The sequence below is a fragment of the Lycorma delicatula genome, chromosome 4 (assembly GCF_047948215.1).
Source record: "Lycorma delicatula isolate Av1 chromosome 4, ASM4794821v1, whole genome shotgun sequence".
Lineage (NCBI taxonomy): Eukaryota > Metazoa > Arthropoda > Insecta > Hemiptera > Fulgoridae > Lycorma > Lycorma delicatula.
The window spans coordinates 27,475,538-27,496,357 of NC_134458.1; the positions used below are offsets into that span (position 1 = coordinate 27,475,538).

At 31.5% G+C, this 20,820-nt stretch overlaps 1 protein-coding gene across 6 annotated transcripts in view; it reads right to left on the reverse strand.

The window, feature by feature from the left end:
• Positions 1-20,820, reverse strand: part of Naus (cortactin binding protein N-terminal like nausicaa) — a 112,583-nt gene that overhangs the window by 80,753 nt on the left and 11,010 nt on the right. For all 6 annotated transcript variants that reach the window (XR_012756052.1, XR_012756054.1, XR_012756055.1 and 3 more), the window contains exons 3-6: positions 18,811-19,050; positions 13,754-13,858; positions 7,311-7,490; positions 1,182-1,342 (exon numbers count right to left, since the gene is read on the reverse strand). Coding sequence is in view for 2 of the 6 variants with exons in the window: in XM_075362576.1 (XP_075218691.1) it covers positions 1,182-1,342; positions 7,311-7,490; positions 13,754-13,858; positions 18,811-19,050 (686 nt within the window). In the remaining 4 variants the exon portion in view is untranslated. The remainder of the gene's footprint in view (positions 1-1,181; positions 1,343-7,310; positions 7,491-13,753; positions 13,859-18,810; positions 19,051-20,820) is intronic.

The following is a 20,820-nucleotide window of genomic DNA, read 5'->3' on the forward strand; positions in this document are numbered from 1 at the left end:
TTCTTCCTTCAAATGTACTATCAGATAAAATCAGCACTTAATAAACAACAGATAAATGAAACATTGAAGGGAAAAGCAACTAAGGGATAACAAAGCCACTAAAATTTATGAAAAATCAGAAAAGAACTATTTCAACATTCTAATACAAAAAGTAAACAAATGTGTATCAGTAGTTTCTTGGACACAATAAAGATGAAATATTGTTTTAATTCTCAGAATAAAAACAAAAATCACTCTCAACCACATTCTGAGCTGGACAATTTTCCACTACATAAGAGAGAAAAATGCTGGCAATTAAAGAAATTATGTCAAAACAGTAAAAACTATTCAATGTAGAGTATCTTCTTTAATTCATGGAAAATACTTAAAGCATCAAGATTTCATTTTAAGCATAAAAAAGCTTCATAAACATGTGATATTATGCAATGCTCTAATCAGTTTACAGAATTTCTATCTCTTTTAGAACAAATAATACTAGAAAGAAACTTTCTTTCTCTTCAGTTCAGATGGTGAACAGTATGATTACACTAAATGATCTATGATCCTTCATGGGTGGCAGGTCAACATGATATCATACACTGCGCTAGCACTTCACTTCACAAAAAACACAACAGCTGGTGAATAACAATGAAAACTACAAATTATACTGTTTTGCAATTAACAAACAGGCATTATCAACATATGTCAGACATACACAAGTTATTTTTCTTAAATTTACAGGGAATCATAAAGCAGTAATTAGATCCACCATAAAAAAATCTATTATGCAGAATAAAAAATGTTCCATCATGGAAGAAGTTATAATTGGTCCAGTAGTCCAGTTCATATATGTCACCTAAGGATTAAAACCATTAGCCCACTGTTTGAAAATATAAGGTCATATAATAACACTAAGCAGGATTTTAAGTTGCATCAATTGCTATGACTACTGACACCAAAAAAAAAGTAGCATAGCATGCACTGAAACTGAACCCAGCATTATTTTAGTTTGGTAATTTACAAGAAACAGTTTATTAAACAGGACTTTATCTTATGACACTTAATGTTAACTTCAAAACATTTAATTTCCAACAAGCTACTCCCTGAAATGTTCCATAGCAATATTACAGAACCATAAGATTCTTAAGTAATCTAGTTTAAAATCTTACCCAGGACCCAAAAACAGATAATGATAAAATTACCTCTTTTCTTCTTTCAAAAGACTGGCTTTCAATTGTTGACTTTCAGTGTCAAACTGAGCAAGCTGTTTCTCCAGCTCAGCTTCCATCTGTAGCGATTTTTTACTTTCCTCTTCTAAGCCCTCAGCCATAGAATCCGTTCTTCCTTTTTCTTCAGTTAACATCTAAAAAAATTAGTTAAAAATTATCAACTCTATAAGCAATTTAATAAATATGAATGAAATATCATAATAAATTAAGTTGTATTATTTATTAATACACAAAAGCTTTTATCAAAATATTTTATTATAATAAAAACAAAATAATACCGATTTTCCCCCCTACAGTTTGTTGTAAAACATATTTTAATAAACTAAATTCATTCATATTTAAAATGACTGAAAACTTTTAAGATGAATGATAATCTTGCAAAACAAAAGCACACAGACTTGATACACAGTACTATAATCACAAGTAATAATTTAACTACTAAACCAACTAATGGCAACTTAAAAGGAACTAATACTTATTTAACTTAAAAACATAACATTTCAACACTGAGCTTTATCTGGTTCAACTTGTAGATGTGCTTTCAACCTGGTGAATTCCCAACACTGAAACAACCTAGGATGCTCTGTGACCATCAGAATTTATTGTTTAGAGCTACTGCAATCTACTTTACAGACAAGTTTAAAACAGAACCATATTATATAATTAAAATTCTGTATACATATTGTTCTGTAGTAGTAAACCAAATAATGCATTAATGCCACTTTTTGTATAAGTAATGAGTTTGAAAACTGTGACTGCATACAACAAACATTGATTCTAGAACATTCTGAAAAACAACTATTATAATAAAATTACTAGAGACAATGGTCACCCACCATCACTGAAATAATCACCTAAATTACCTGAAATTTGATGAGGGTAGAGACATAAGCCCACACTTTATATTTAGTCAAACTCTGTTTACTGAATTGCACAGCAGCAAGTGGATTTTTTCATTTGTTAAATTCATGCCATAAAAGGTATCCACACAATAAATGAGATGTATGAAAATTTTAAAGATAAGGTACTGTATTTATTAATAGACAACAGAAAATAAAAAAAATAAAATATATATATATATTTATATATTTTTTTTAAACTAATTTTCTACAGAATACGAAATAGTAATGAACAAATTTAACTGACTTACACACTACTGTACATTAGCCTACACTTGACTCACATTACAAAAAAATATAATAATATATTAAATAAATAAATTATTATTTTAATATAATCTGAATCTTGCACATTGTATAAATCTGTGATTAAAAAGACACTTATATATATCAGTTTAATAAAAGTCACCTCAATCTAGAAAAAATATATGGCACTATAATGTTCTTGGAAATTTATAAGTTTACATGTAAATTAAACGACAAAATGGGTTTATTTTCCATTTTAGAAAAAAAGAACAAAAAATAGTAAAAACTTACAAACAATAAAAAATGAAAATCAATAAGCTATGTTTTGAAAAAATTGTCAACTGTCTGAGTTGTTTCCTAATGTATTTCATTTCTATTAAATCTCTTATATCATTGTAAGCTTCTTCTATACTAACCAAATTAAAATTTTTTACAAAAATAAAAATTTAATTTTTGAGCTTTTAAAAATAAAAAATAAAATGAAAGTTAGGATTTGCAAAACAATGTACTAAGACTATGCTAATTGATAAGTTTACTTCCTAAGATTGCTCTCTCGAGTTTTACAAAAAAAAGTACAGTAACTCAGCCCATCAAAAAATGTTATTAACAACAATAAATAATTATACATTATTTATTCATTATGAAACAAACTATATATATATATATAAAATTTAAAAAAATAACAAATAATAAATAATGAACACATTTGACTTAGAACACCCATTATTAGTATACTTGAAATTCATAGAAACCTTATTATTTATCTACTTGAACATATCAGAATTTCACAAATCATCTTATTAATATGGAATTGGCCAATCTGAAATTAATTCTAGTTATAATTTTGAATTTAATTTATCATTATAACAAGTAACACTTTTAATATTTATTTATAAAATATCGACGGATTAGTAATTTTGTAATGGATCCATGAAGAATATTTACAGAGAGGCCTTTAATAATAGTTTCTCATACCTGTATACAGAATAAAACATAAATTGCAAACCTCCCGAACAGTTTTTGAACAAAGTCACCACACTCAAAACTAACACCAACGAATCCCAACACAAACTGCATCTTTTCGATGGTCTTCCAGTCCAACCCCCACCACAATTTCTGAGAATTACTCAGTCTGTGTGAGTGCGTGTATGCACACTAACATAACGCTTTCTGTGAGAATAGCTTATTCCCATTGCAAGCATGTCATACTACAATAAAATTTTATTTTTAGAAAGAATGTGCGATAAGAAATTAATCATGCCATGATTATCCACAATCAATCTTCTCTGAATAAATCCATTTAACCTTGCGTTTTAAAATTGTCCATCGACATAATATAAAATTTATAAAATAAAAAGTATAAAATACTAAAGTAACCAACTTAATTAAGCCCTATGAGCCTAATTTAGACAAAATTTATTATGGTTACATCATCTACCCAATGGAATGATTCTTCAGTAGTGTCACATCTATATTCTAAATGTCCAGACTAAAGATCTGAAGCAATGTCCACATATTTCCACATGAAGGTTCTCCTGATGGCTGTATTTTCATCTGATTCAGAACAGCTGCTATCTTATACGATAATGAAAATGTTCTGTAAGACTTCATCACTCATTTGAATTACTAGCCCACCGGACTGGTCTAGTGGTTAACTCGTCATCGCAAAGCAGCTGATTTTGAAGTCAAGAGTTCTAAGGTTCAAATCCTAGTAAAGGCAGTTACTTTTAAATGGATCTGAATACTAAATCATGGATACCGGTGTTCTTTAGTGGTCGGGTGTCAATTAACCACAAATCTCAGGAATGGTCGACTGTACAAGACTACACTTCATTACCAGTCATAAATATCATCCTCTGAAGTAATACCTTACAGTGTTTCCAGAGGCTAAACAGAAAAGAGAGAGTCAGTCACTACTTCACTGCCTATACTCCGAATCTGTCTAGGTGAGCTTTTTTAAATGTACAGACATTTTGGAGGTTCCTTGAATGTAACCTTTGTAATAAAGACAAGTTTTCTTCAGGATCATCACTACCAGCTGGAAATTCTGCAATTTTTTAAAAAATAAGTTGCATACTATCAATTGTTACCTTTTTCCATGCATCACTAAAAAGATGAACTGCACTGAGTGAAGGAATATTGATGTCATGAACATTTTTAGCAGAATTTTTTCTTTGCTCAATTCAATTTAAAACTAAGTCAGCAGAAATAAGAATTGCAAATTCTAATTACTAGGGTAATAATCAGCAAACCTAAATAAAAGTGTTTTTCTAATCAAATTGTTCTGGAATTTGCAACAATTTTCTTGAAAACTACAAAGAATACAGTTCTAGGACCTGTTTTATTCAATTTTATTTAGATAAAAAACATATAAAACCACCAAATTGCCCCTTAGGTCCCAAGAATTTCAGTACAGTTTCATTTTACCTTTGGAACAGAAATCGGAATGAAATATTTTGCTAGGCATAACCACATAACATTATGTTTATAGGAACTTTTTTTTGGCTTATATTAATGTCAACAATCAGCTCATAAAGTATGTTTTGAAATTTTTAATCACTTGTAAATATTACTCTAATTGTTTGGTTTATGTTAAGGAACTTACAACAAAGAAAATGGATTCTTAATAAAATAAGATAAAACAGCTTCAATTTAATGAATTTTTCCTAACAGTAAATTAAAAAAATTATAACAGTTCAAACTCAATGTCCTTTTTAAAATCAGCATTCACTACTTTTTCAAATCAGCTGGTATTCACTACTCCTTTTTGTTCAGCGCTAATTTTTTTTAACCTCAATATATTTACTACATCCTCAATTATCTGTTTCACATATTCAAATCTTCCTCTATAGTTCTTACCTTCTACATGTCCCTTCATCACAAAATCAACTAAACCTGTATGACTTAGCACATGATTCATACACCCAATTTAGCTCTTTACAAAGTTTTAACAGAAATCTCTTTCGTCTATTATTCTTCTGAAGACTTCATTTTAAATCTCATTGACCTACCTATTTTTTAAAACTTGTAATTCCCTATATCAAAGATCTCTAATCTTTTCCTTCCTGTTTTTTCTTCATGTCCATGTTTCACTCACATTCAGTGTTACACAGCACACAAATATTTTCAAGAATTTCTGTAAGTCTTAAATCTATACTTGAAACCAGCAGACTTCTTTATTGGATGAAAGTGTGGCTTGTTTATGCCAGTCCACTTTTGATCTCTGAATTACTATATCTATGTAACCTTGTTACCTTACCCTAAATTTAATTTCTCATAACCTATTTTTTGCCTTTGTTTTACAATTGTTTATTTTTAAACAGAGATTCTCCACTAGCAATAAATCCACATCATTAAGTATTTTTTTAGCTAATCTTTTGTTTCAGACAAAATAACGTCATTCAGAAATTTTAACATCTTTATTTCTTCTCCTTGGATAGTTATTGTATAACTATACTCAACTTAAGTATAGCTATACATAAGTTGAGAAGCAAAAGTTTAAAAGATTACATCCTTTTTTCACTCCTTTCTGAATTAGAGCTAGTTTCTCCACTTTCTACTCTTAATTGTACAGATCCTTGTGCAGATTTTAACTATTCTCTTCGTGTTTAAATCAGAATTTTCTTAAAATTTTAATCAATCCTACATAATTAAATGCTTACTCCAGATCTATAAATGTAAGTAGGTAGGTTTATTAGTTTTAAGCCTGCCTTACAAAATGTGTTATTACTACCATCCTGTACCTTCTGCATTAGCCTACACCTACCTTGTTTTACGCCTTTAAAAAAATATATAAGCAATTACTAGTTTACACTTTGTAGAATAATTTAAAAGTCAAGTTCCTCTTTTATTATTTTTGACCTATTCTGTTGTTCTCTCTACATGCCTTCCTTTCTTGTCTTGTTCCTCTTACACATACAACTCCCACTAGTATCAAATTATTATCTTTTACATATTTAATCAATCCTATAATCTTATTTATAATCCAGCATATTTTTTTTTTATTTTAATGTTATTTAACCTATAATTTCCTGATCAAAATCTAAAAATGTTTACCTAAACATTTCATTACACTGATACCTAATATTCAAACTTTAACTTACCCATATAAGCTTCATTCTCCAACTTAAACAATATCAAAAATCTTATACTTTCTGATGACCTCCTTTTGAATAGAATAGTCCCCACCTGATGTTCTGACCAGGGGACTATTTTATCTCTGGAATATTTTACCCAAGTAGAAGCCATCATAAAAATTTAAAGCAAGAAAATAAATAAATAAGAGAAAGCATTTCACAGCTGTAGTTTTCCATTGTTTTCAACTATGCAATATTCAAAACCAATTACAGATAAGCAAGTTTTTCAATCTTTATCAAGCGGTTAGCTGAGAACTACTGCAAAGGTTACGCCACCTTTTCCTGTATTATTTTGTACATATCCACCTTTATGGTAGCACCTACTGTGTCTGCTTCTCAAAAGACAAAGGATATGTTAGCTTATTTACAGGCAGCTGATGCCCACCTATGGAACTGTAGCCTGGACAGTTTTGTGGAATTTTTTAGATTACTGTACCTATCCCTCCCATTAGACGTCGTACCCCACCATACTTCACCATTGCCTGTTCGCAACTACTTATACAGGTTGCTCCTTATTAATAAATAACCATTATAAAAATAATAATCATCTCTCTTTTGCCCACAACCTCAGATGCACACGTCCTGCGGCCAAGCTATACAGAAAATATTATTTAAAAAAACAAAATCTAACCCAGATATCCTAGAAACCAGAAACCACTTTCATTAAACACAAAATTAAAAATTCATAAACCCAATGTGAAAAATAATGGCATGTGAAGAATAAACATACAATATTAAAATCATTCAGACAAATAAAACTCTATAACATGATTTTAAATTAACAAATTGAATAAGTACTTTTAAAATAATCATGAAATTACTTGCGCTAAATCTTCAGACCGCTTCCTCTCTTCAACATATTTCATTACGATCTTTTTTCTTTCTGCAAGCAATAATAGAACTATCTGCTTTTGCCGATTTTTTTCTTCCTCTGCAAATTCATTTAACTTTTTTAATTCTTTTTCTAATCTTTTCTTTGCTTGTCTTTCCATTTCTAATTCCTGAAAAAATAAACAAGCAATAATAAATAAGTAAATACATCTTCCAAGAATTCAAAATTCAAAAACATTTAATACTTTCTTGAGAGAAAGAAAGGAATCAAGCCAGATAATTAAAAAAATTACTATCTTTTAAACAGAGATTACAAAGTATGATTTAAATGAAACACAATATGATTCTTGGTAATCTAGATTAACTGTTAACAATGGTTACCACAATTCCATGAACAAAAAAATCAATCAAATTGGATATATTAAAAGACAATATATATAATTTAAGACTTCTATAAATGTTCTAGCAATAGTGGGTTGAATCATTGCCATCAAAAAGATTAGCCTCAGAGGTGGTGCAAGTATTGAAACCAAACTGAAATTTATATTAATTGATAAGCCTAAAGATGTTACCGCCTCATCCTTCAAGGGTGAGGTAATGAAGAACTTCAAGGCTAGAAAAAAGAATTTGAGAAGTCAGCATGCGCGATAACATAAGGGTGTGAGGATCATAGCCAACAATAGCGAGGCGGAGCATGGTATATGAGGAAACGAGGCTGTTGACAAGTTTAGTTTACAGTTTTCTATTTATTGTTAGTTTTGTGTTTTTAGTTTTCTTATTAGTTAGTGCCTGTTTTGCAGTTGGGCTCGCCCTCACTTGGTTAGGATTGTAGATCAGTTCAATCGGACGGTCCCATTTGGAACCTGTTAAGTACATTGATGGTAGGATCCGAGTTAACGTACGGATGCTAGCCTCCCTTACCAGAAGAGCGGCGATTCGCATAACATCGGCGTACCGCACCGTATCTGGATGCGCAGTGGCAGTCATCGCAGGGGTGCCTCCCATCGAGCTGCGGGCCACGCAGCTGGTCTCCACATACGAAGGAACGCCGAAGGCGGAAGCCGGGAGGCAGCTGATGGTCAACTGGCAGGAGATGTGGAGAACGGCTACGGCTGGGGCATGGACCAGGAGACTGATCCCGGACTTGGGACCGTGGGTCAGGCGGAGGCATGGGGAGGTAGATTACTTCCTCACGCAGTTCCTGTCTGGACACGGGGAGTTCGGGGTCTACCTACATCGGTTCAAGAGAAGACGGACACCGAGGTGCTTCTACTGCGGTCAGGATGACACGCCGGAGCACACCTTTTACGAGTGCGAAAGGTGGGCTGTGGTCCGGCAGAGGCATGGCACAGATGGCCTCACTCCAGAAACAACTGTAGCTCACATGCTGAAAGGGAAGAGAGAATGGGATGCGGTACAGAGCATGGTGGCTAGCATCCTGAAGACGAAGGAGGTACATGGAAGAGAGTGGGGAGAAGACTTCTAGGCGCGGGTAAGCAGCAATGTCCCTAGCAAGTATACTGTGTGTTTCTTCTACTATATATATTATTTTTGTGTTGTATGGTATTGTGAATTCATTGTCTCCATTGTCACTGTGGTTGGTACTCTACGGCCGGCTCGAGATGACAAGCACGATCGCTTCGACCGTGTGCAGGAGGACCACGGCTAGAGGTGACATCGCCGAAGAGACAACATGAAGTGGGTTTCATTTATTATGTATTTTCCTTGTATTGTATGATTGTGGTATTATTTTATTTTATTGATTGTGTTCCTTCTAACGGTTACGAGGGCACTCACAGCGAACGTGCCCGCGGATTGCGGAAGGAGGAATAAGTTCAGACGCCAACGTGATGGGCTGCAACTGAAGGGAGGAAAAATAAATAAATAAATAAAATACAGGGGGCGAATCGTGGTCGCCGTGCAGGGCCAGGGAGGCAGCCTGGATGCAGAGGACGCTTTGGCTCCTTCATATGCAAGAATGAAGGTCAGTTGGGGTGCTCCGATGATGCATTTGGGACCCTCAGGTGTGAGAGGGGGACGCGGCGGTTTGCCGGCTTCGCGCAATGCGTAGCCGGCAACCTAGTGTAGGGACGGGAAGGGTAGCCTCTAAGTGGAGGGATGTAGTGGTTGTCCAGAAGGGAGGGCTGCTGCATCCTGATGAAACTGAGAGGACCCCGATGGGACGCCAAAGAAAAGGCAAGACAGGGGGGCAGTCGACTGCCACGACACTCCGACATTCCTGCGCATAGCCTAACGGCGGAGGCCGGGGATGTTGGGGGTGTTTAAGAAAAAAAAAAAAAAAAAAAAAAAAAAAAAGGATCCGAGTTAAGACACGTTACACCAATGTGAATGTCACTAGTGGCACTCACATCTTAACAGTGGCCAGACTGGGATATGTCTTGGGGCCTTTGAAGATGACCTCCAATAAAGCCCCTAAGGGCTAGGAACAGAGGGGGTGACGTGATGGTCAGACTCATCACACGGTGGGTGTCTTCCCCTCAAGGTCAAGATGTATCTACACAAAATTACATCAGTAAGTAGATGTAAAACCACACATCAGACCTAATGATGTATGGTATAATGAGTAGAATCTGAAAGACTCGCACTGTTTATATTTTTTCTAGAACAAGATTTTTTATTCTTATTCTATAGTAATTATTAACTGTTTAATAACTGCTTTACTTCAACAAGACAGTGTCCTTAAAATTTAAATATGTCTGTCACATTCAGAGAAATTGGACCCTTACTGAACTTTAAGTTTGGTAAATAAATGCAAATATTTATCGATCATAAATTTTTGTTTTCACTGTCTCACAATAAACTGCAAGTCAGGATACACTTTATAAATTCGTCTTGGTCCAATAGTAATATTAATAGTAGGTCCAAGTAATATTCCACACAAGACTACTATATAAACCATAAACTAGCCCATAAATAACAACTATTCCATAAACCTCACTCAAAAGTTAATTGAGATTCTTGCCTGAACTGTAACTAAGGTATGAAAAAAAATTTATTTTTTTTATTTTTTGGTAGAAAAGCTGCCTAGTACTTACTTGATTGTTATATTATTATACAGTATGTTATATTACAATATGTAGTTTTTCCCACCGTGGATGAGGTGAAATGGGGATATGTGGTTTTGTGTGTACAGTATAATGTCCCTGTTTGCTTGGAAATTTGACATTTACATGAACTTGCATATATTGTATCATCATCAACAATTATGAAGCACTATTCAAATGAAACAAATGATTAATAAGAAAAGAAAACAAGCATTATGTAACTGAATATATACAAATTTTATATGACCATTTGTACTTACGTAAATCTCAACATGAATTTTTGTCAGGTCTGGACATGTCACTTACAAACAAAATAGGCAAGTTATTATAAATATAGCTGCAAGTAATTCAGTCTATTTAGTCTAATTTTATTGTTTTATGTAATACAATATGAGTGGCAAATCAAATAGAACAGAGCAAAGTTTAAGAAACATAGCAGTTTCCAACAGTGAAGAAGTATCAGAGATTGAAAATCATACGGAGTGGGCAGGAAGTCCCTTTACAGTGTAATAAATCCAGCTTAATCAGGCTCTACTGCTGTAATTCTCACCACGAATATCGGTCACTGCTGCTGGAAATGGTGGAGAGGATAAACCGTGGTGGGGATCATCCAGTGTGTTCATTCGTCGTGCAATGACCTTAGTTGCAGTCGAGTGTGAAACGATACCAGATAAAATATGTTCACTGTCGAAGAGCATTTGTTAGCTTGCGTGTGGGTCCATGAACATCCACACACTGATAAAACATTGGAGAACATTCTCAATGACTTCTTTGTGCATTTTGGGAAATCATCACCATCACGCCAAACATTACTGACATGGAAGAAGGCTTTTGCAACAGGAAGTGTTCCTGATGCGCCACACAGTGGGAGGCTGAGCACTCGAGCCAAGTCATGTGCTGCTGTGGAGGTACCAATTCAACTATCACCGATGAAATCAATGCGCAAACATTCTGCAGAGTTAGGCATTCCAAGATCAACAATATGAGACCATATGCAGAAGGACTTAAAGGTTAAATATTTTTGTCCAGCCACAGTTGTTGTCACTCAACTTATTGAGTTGAGTGACAACAACTGAGCAATTATGTCCATTGAAATGTATTCAATATCTCGACTTTACATTTCAATAGTAGATGAACAGGTCAAGAATGAAGAAGTATAGATAATTTTTTTTGTTGCTTGATATTACAACATAAGCTTGAAGCTTGTGCATGGGAAATGGAATTATGTAGTGTATGAAATATGCCATGCCAGACCAGGATTCAAACCAGAGACCTCCAGATGAAAGGCCGAGATGCTTCCACTCCAAATAGAGATCAGCAATTAGCTCCTGTGTGTGAAATCTGGGAAAAGTGGGTAGAAGTTCTATCAAAATTATAATATCCTGATAAAAACATAACGACTGATGAAGAATTTTGCGGACATTGCCATAAAAACCTGAAAGTAACACAAGGACAGGTAAAATGTTTTCTCTCCCAGGACTTCTGATGGGGAAGTTACAGGGACATGATACAAGTTTTGTCCTTCAAAATATGACAATAAAATGAACATTATTTGTTCTATGTAGTAAACATACAAGCCACGTGTCTTAACTGTAAACAGAAATATTTCTGCAAGTTTGCATTATATTTATGTACTGGAGTAATTTCAAGTGAAATTTTCATATTAACGTCTATTTTTCATTCAATTAAGTGCATTTAATGTTTAGTGTTTACATATATTATATTTAGTGTTTCAATTCTATTTTTTTAACATTTATTTAATTTTATAACTATAAAAAACATTTTGCTTCAAAATCTGTAAAATGTAGAACAGTAGGCTATTCAAGTAAATGTATTTGTAATGTAATTGATTTCATAATCCAATTTATTGATATTACGTTTCATAAATAAATAAGCATTATTTTTTTTACTGAACTATATAGTATAATAAATAAATTTAACCAGAAAGTTGTTATTTTTAAACACAATACAAATAACTTCACAAAAAATATTACAGGTCATATTGACCCAAAAAGTACAATGATACAGTAAATGCAAACAAAACAACAGGGTTAAAGGGGATGACCAGTTTTATAACACGTATTTTAAATTTGTCATAGGATCAGAGGTTTTCATCCTGTTGAGTAACTACTGTCGTCGATCTACTGTTATTAAATATCTAGTAATAATGAACACAATTTATTACATCTAATGTGTGACAAAGACAATTCTCAAATATAGAAATATTAATGCGTCAATAGAAAAAAACGTGACCACAAAATTTTTAACAATACTTTACATTTATGTGCAATCGAAAGATTTTAGTTTTCCTCAAAAAATCTTTATTTATTTATTAATAATGACTTTGTCATCTTCACGGTACTCCCCTTCAGATATAATACATTTGTGCCAACACTTTTTCCAATCTCTGAAGCACCTCTGGAAACAATTTTCGGTATGGTGTTTAGCTACTTCAGCGATTCTGTATTTACATCAATGTTGACAAAGCATCCTTTCATAGTTCTTTTCAGCTTGGGGAATAGGAAGAAATCACAGCGGGCCATGTCTGGCAAATACAAAGGCTAAAGCATCATAACAGTGCTGTTTTTGGCCAAAAATTCACAAACAAGCAGTGAAGTGTGAACAGGTACATTATTATGGTGCAATTGCCATGAAGTGGTTCACCACAAATCCAGGCGTTTTCTTCAGACTGCTTCATGCAAACTGGATAGAACTTCCAGGTAGTACTCTTTATTTTATGCAAATTCTTTGTTTCATTTTTTCTACAAGTTAAAAATCACTGACCATACCAAAACACCTATAGCATTTTCAAAATCCAACAATAAACTAACCAACCAATATGGCTGTCAATGTAAATATATGTTAGGGACAAGTGTACAAACATAACAAAAAAAATTGTAAAATTGTGATGACTTACACAGCATGGAAAATGTTAAAATCCTGCATATTTTTTTATCTAGTAATTTCTAAACAAAAAAGATAAACAGTAGAAAATTTTTATTTTGTAAAACTTTTAATTCAATGCACAAAATCTTTCATCATAAATTTTTTATCTCCCAAGTAAGATACTATTCAAAAATAATTTTAACTGATTAAACAATTTTATTTAACAAATATGCTCACAAAAACTGATCCCCCTTACCTCAAAATTAAAAAAAAAGTCAAAATGAATCAGTATACAAAGTACAGCTGATTCTATATATGGCATTTATTTAAATAGAATAAAGGAATTTAATTTTAAACTATATAGATATAACACGGTTTTATTACTTTAACTAAGCTCATTCCATATTTACTAAGGGTATATAAAGTACTAATTTTTTAAACAACTATAATATACACAAAAATCATCTTGGAGAAAACCGCACCTGTTTCAATCGTGTTCTTTCTTTCTCTAAACCGTACGTGATATCATCTCCCTGAGCGGTGTCATGTTCATGCTTTCTTTTTTCTTCTATTAGTTCTTGCACAACCTAAAACATATACTTTTATATAAGTATAAAATATTATTTAACATAATAAAATAATTTTTCTTATGCCATAGTACCTGACAGTTTTGAACAAAGCTATAATATTGAAAAAAACATTATCTAATAATAAGACTGCACTTCTACTCATCAAAGGCAACACTATCAGCTAACTGCAAACAGAAACCTGCATGCCCCAATCATTACATCAAGCTCAAACATGCGCGCGCGCACCATTATATTATATTCTTGAAATTATAGAAATTATTTTTGTAATTTCTATAATGTTTAGAGAAATTTAGTTTTAAAGGATCTATTTGTTTTTCCTACATAAATAGCATCACAATCATTACAATTAATATTATAAGTTCTATACAGATTGTTTACGTTATTATTATTTTTGTTTTTTAAATATTTTATTATGTAGTTATTAGGTTTCTTTGCTAGTTTAAATATTTCTTTATTGTAAGTTTTAAATGTTTTCAATGATATTATTAATGTATAAATACTTTTATGTACATTTTTTCACTTTTTTGTCAGAAATGAGAATAAATTAGTACATGGTATTACTCACATATATAGAGCATAAATATGGACACAGTAGGTTGATATTCTCATATATAACCACGTAATAAACAATGAACATCTAATAATATTAAGCAAATTAAATTCTTATAATGAAAATTTTGTCATGAGTGAAATATTTAATTAAACTGCAAATTAAAAATACCAAAATAATGAAAATTACATATTGTTTAATAAACCGTCACACACTGTTTGAGGGAGACAATCATATAAAAACTCACCACATAAGTTAAGAAGACATTTATTATAGCGATACACCAGCTTCAATACACCCTCGTTGTATTCTTCTGCCACCAGTCCATTTAGCCACTCATTAACAGCATTTTTATGTTCATCATCGTTTGCGAATTGCTTATCACTCAAAAGTTCTTTCAATTTCCCAAACAAATGGTAATCAGAAGAAGCTAAGTCTGAACTATATAGTGGATGATTGTAAATTTCTCACCCAAATGTTCTCAGTAAATCAGATGTTGGACCCGCAACATGTGAATGTGCATTATCATGCAGCAGGAAGACACCGTCACTCAGCTGCCCACATCGCCGATTTTGAATGGCGTGCCATAACTTACGTAGAGCTTCACAGTAGGCTTCTGCATTTATAGTCATTCCATGTGGCATGAACTCAATCAGCAGTATGCCAAACTGATCCCAAAAGACTGAACATCAGTTTGCGTCAAAATGGGTGTGGCTTGACCTTTGTTGGTCTGGTTGGTGATTGAGGATGACGCCATTCACTTGACTGCCGTTTTCTCTCTGGTGTGTAATACGAAATCCATGTTTCATCACTAGTAACAACTGAATTAAGGACCATCACCTTTTTCTGTGTAGCACATAAAAAATTCCAAAGCAGATACCATTCAGATTTTTTTGTGATGGTCCATTAAGATGTGCAGCACCCAATGTGCACAAACCTTTCTGAAGCCTAAATGATAATGAACAATGCGACCGACAACAGCTCTTGAAACATCAGGAAACTGAAGGGCCAGGTCGGAAATCACTGAGCTATGATCTTTTCAGATTTCATCATCGACGTGTTTCAACAAGTCCTCTGTGATTATCAAGTGCCTCCCCAAATGTTCTTCATCATGCAGATTAATTCTGTTATTTCTAAACCTTTCACACTATTTTCGGATGTTTTCTTCATTCATTACATTATCACCAAACACAGCAACCAACTAACTGCCTATGAATTTCAGCCGGCTTAAGGTTTTGATGGGTTAAAAAACAGTATGAGTCTCCACACATTTCACTATCAGCCGCATTTTCTTATTCATTTTATAACATAATAACTCAGACATAATCAAAGATACTACAATGCAACAACTTACAGACAACAATGCAGTGTGTACATTATTAGTGTAGCCATGAACGACACAGGTTCACTAACCTTAAAGAGAGAAATTTCCCACCGGTCTTTACTTTAGAGATATCTGTCGTAGTATTTTTAATTTTTAATATGCAGTTTAATTAATTATTTCAATCATGAGGAGGATGCAGGATCCCACAAAAGAACTTTCATGGTAAAATCAAGTAAGACATGTCTTATTTCAATATTCTGTACTAGGTGATTTAATAGAATTTAAATAAATAAATATGTATATGAATACAAATTCATAAACATATATATCTGTGTATGATCCACATAGATAAATCAAAATAATAGTCGGTAAACAAATTAAATGTGTTTTAACCACTACATTAAATATATTACATGCAATGGCTTTAGATTTTAAAACTAATAAATTAACATAAGACTTTTTTTACTAATACAAATCCCAGCAAAACTTCCATCTCTTTGGCGAAAAGTACAGCAAAACTTGTGTTATGAGACAGACCTTCCAAAATTTATAGACAATGGACAAAAAATACTGAAATCTGTTCAGAAATATTGTAATCTAAGAAACTAGTTAAAAGTAGGAGCTGATAATCAATAAAATCATACATATAAAACAGACTCTGAAAAAAGAATGAATGATTAATTGCACATGTTAAAGCATCTGTAATGTAGAACTGCTTTTGTAACTGCTTCTAGGTGTATGCAAGTTTTTTGAGACAAATAAGCATAAACAGTTTTTATTAACTCTAATGAATCAGTGGATGTAGGGAAATGAACTTTTGTACATAAATCTTGTAATAAACATAAACCAAAATCATAATTAATTACCTAATACAGGTAATTATATCATTTTAACACAGTATTTATGCCTATTTTATTGATTATTAACATCAATATTAATATAAATTAAACAAAGTAATAAAAAAGAACCCAGCAAATGAGAGATGTCTTTAGATCCTTAGATCATGGTCAGTCTTGTTTTTTAACCTCCACTGTATTACTTAAAATATTATTTGCTATGAATAATGTGAAATTACGAATATTTGTTAAGATCTAATTAATGCAATAATCAAAAGAAACCCCTTGACTGCTAAGTTCTGTTTATTTACTGTTTTTGATTACATACATATTACTACTAAACACTTAATAGTTGGTTTGATAGTTAACAACTTATCTTAAATAGAGTTTTATTTAATACTTTAATATCTAAAGTTTTAATTTATTATTTTTCATTTGAGTGTCAATAACATGTACCTTTTATTTTATTCTGGATACAGCAAATAAAACACAGAAAGAAGCTTCAAATATGGAGAAAGAAAGGTAAAAATGACTTAAAATTCTACATATAAAAAGAACTACACTTGACTATTCATTTAACTGAACCACTATAATTCATGTTTATGTGGTTAAACGGTACTTAAGTATTAACGCCACCGCAGCTACAGCTTTATTTAAAAACAAAGTAGTCAATCTGATTTCGGTGGAAAATGGGCCGATATAGAGTTTAACATAGATTCAAAACAGTCTCTTTATTAATTTTAATAAATGGTTTTTTTATAAATATAATTTAACCAAACTTCACCTATGCTCGCTTCGCTCGTTAACCTTGAAATTAACAGGAGTGTTTTGATTATTTAAATAACAAATAATTGTAATAATTACTGAGTTTATTAAATAAATACTCAAAAAATTACGGTGTTAATTAGTCAAGGTTAGCGAGCGTAGGTTAAGTTTGGTTAAATTATATTTATAAAATAAATAAATATAAATAACCATTTATTAAATTTAATAAAGAGACTGTTCATTTTCCACCGAAATCCGATTGACTACATTGTTTTTAAATAAAGCTGTAGCTGTGGTGGCGTTAATACATAAGTACCGGTTAAACAACAACAAATATTTTACATTAAAAAAAAACATGGCATTTAAAAATTTGAGGAAACAGTTTAGAATTATTAACTGAATAAATAGTTCAGTTCTAAACAAGTTTACTACAAACAGCAGCTAAGGAAATGTAATTCCCTCACACTTAGAGAGGCATGTACATCAATCAGCACGCTAGCCTTCGTAAGTATGGATTATTAATTCATGAAATCATGCCCTAAATTCACAATTTGCTTCTCCATAAAATAAAAGAGCACTAACTGTAAAAAAGAAAAAAAACTGCAGCTTAAAAAGCACAGATATGGAACCTGGATTTTACAGCAAACTTCTGAAACTGAAAGATGATCATTGGTAGCCTAAAAATTTAAAAAAAAATCAGAACTTCTTATCGCACTAATTTATTTTTCTTAACTTGAGAAAATGAACTCAACAGTTAACAACAAAACTGATAATTTGATTAAAACTAGTAAAATACAAGTAATTACAGGGAAGAAACTGAAATAAATAAAAAAAGTTTTAATTCTACATTAAGGCAACATGCTGGTACAAACAACTTCATCTGTTGCATACTTTTTAAAGGAAGGAGAGCAGTTAGTAAAGGAAACAAAATGTCATAATATCAAACATCTACAAAATTTATTGGATATAACTCTACACACTTCTTTTATCATACAAAATAAAATTATAAAAAAATACCACTTTGATACAGCTGATAAACTAAGTGATCTAGGCTAGATATAACTGATCCTATAACAAGGCTAACAGAGCATCTGTAACTTAGGCTGGTACAGAAGACACAGATTAAGTAATGGAAAGATTTATAAATGCACTTCATTAATTGGTAATGGAAAATTATACTTAAATATAAAGCACAATAACAACATTAGTTTATGCTTTATATCAACTCGTATATAATTTAGTATATATGTTATTTACAGCATATATAATTTATATCATAAATTATATATAATATAATTATATTATACAATATAATTATTATTATTATCATAATCATATTATATATACTTATATATTTAGTATATATAATTTATATCATTAGTAATAATTTAATATATTAAGAACTCAATCCTTAATAATCGTATTATAAAATATAATACACTGGAAAACAGCTCAAATAAATTAATATACAAACCTTCCTATGTCTAAGTTCAGCATCTTTTAATACTTTGGCTATTCGGATCTGTGCACGTCTCTGCTGAATAACGAGATTTTCTAAAGAATTAAGCTGATGATCAGCAAGACTACATATCTGAGCTTCATCTAATCGTGGACCAGCAGCAGCAAAACTGTCTCTTTGAAGTGCGGCTACAGGTTCATTTAATGAGACTGGCCTATAACGTCCTTGATTTAACATCTGCTTCACTTTTTCACACTAAAATTTAAGATGCATAAAATAGTAGATTAATATAAACAGCAGCTTAGCAACCGATGAGACCAAGAGACCAATTTCTATCTCCCTCCCTCCTCATTATATTCTCTAGGTGTTATAAGTGACAATAAAATACACACCAATTCATCTTGGCATCTTCACATGGTAAGGTGTACGTGGCTGTGAGGCAGATACTTTATGACAGCATGGGGAAATATCTGTAGCATGATAGGGCTAGAAGATTTTAAGGTGAGAAAAATAGATGGAGATGAAATAATGATAATTAAAATGTTGGAGATAGCGGCATTGCATGGTGAAATTACTATTTACAGATCACCATTGAATGGTGATGCATAAGCACTAACATTTATTATCAGTTTTTACTACAACATTCATCATTTTTAGCAATAAATAGCCTCAATTTAATGAAATTTCACATTTAACAAATATTCATTGGGCACATTACTATGTATTTATTAGTTTTTATACATGAGCACAAGGACTGCACTGAATTCAATTTAAACTCGCTCTTATACTTTCACACACCTCTAAAGTAGGCAACCTATATGAGGAGGTTACCTTTAGAAGGTAGGCACATCTTTTTAACTACTGTACCCTTTGTACTCATAACCAGTATCTTTTCTTTTGTCAACCAGTTGTCCACATACAGTTTATTTATAAACTATGTTTCCCATTCAGTTTTAATTGTCTCATCGTCTTTCAAGAATGCATAGTAATGCATAGTACTATTCCTTTTTTATCTTATTATTGATATAATATGGTTTGATCTGCATCATTATGCATAAATTTTTACTGTACTTTTTAACATAAATCTTACTACATCACGATTATGTTGCGTTTTGTTGTAATAAAATACTGCATTAAACTTAAATATAATTTTAATATATTCAATAACCAAGAAATTAATTAGTCAAATATTGACAGCTGGCATTAAACTGCACCAAAATATTTTTTTAACAAAATTTAATTTGAATACCTATGACCTTATTTTGGTTATTTATTAAAAATTTATCTTGAACCAGACCAAACTAACAACAATAATAAAATTTTATGAACACTGAAAATTATTTAATGCAAAGATTTAAAATTTTAACAACCCTAACAATATTTTATCGGTCAACTGTTTCCTTAGACCAGATTCTAATTATATGTTCAAAACTATATAGTAAGGGATTCAGATCTTTCAAAATTATATATAATTTTATTTTAGTAATGAAAGTATAAAAACAGTCTTAAAATAATCAAAATATATAAACAGAATTTTTTTTTAATCAATCAGTAAGTTAGTTTCTTTTAATTAAATCAGTTAAAGCACGAAAAACTGTCTAATTATGTAATTTATTATTAAAAATTAGAAATTCAAAATAAAATAACATGTAAGTTTGGCACAAGATATTTATATTTAAATAAGCCTTACAAAATGAAGGTTTGAATAATTCTTTTCTTTGCTAGAGTAAATCATTACTATATAAAAAACTTCTTTTATTGCCAGGTTTCATAGCAATTATTTGAAAATATAAATATAAATATTATGAAATTTTTTTCATGCTTAATACCAAACAACAAATATTGTTAAAAATGATACAGCAGAGGGAGCTTAAAGTTACACCCAATATTTTTGAGGTAGTTAAAAGAACCTTACAAAAGCCGACTTCAAAAATCACCATTTAAAAACGTATTATTTCTTTTCGGTTTTTAATGTGAATTTTAAATGTTTTATTTATAAATATTTATTTCTGATATAAGATTTTT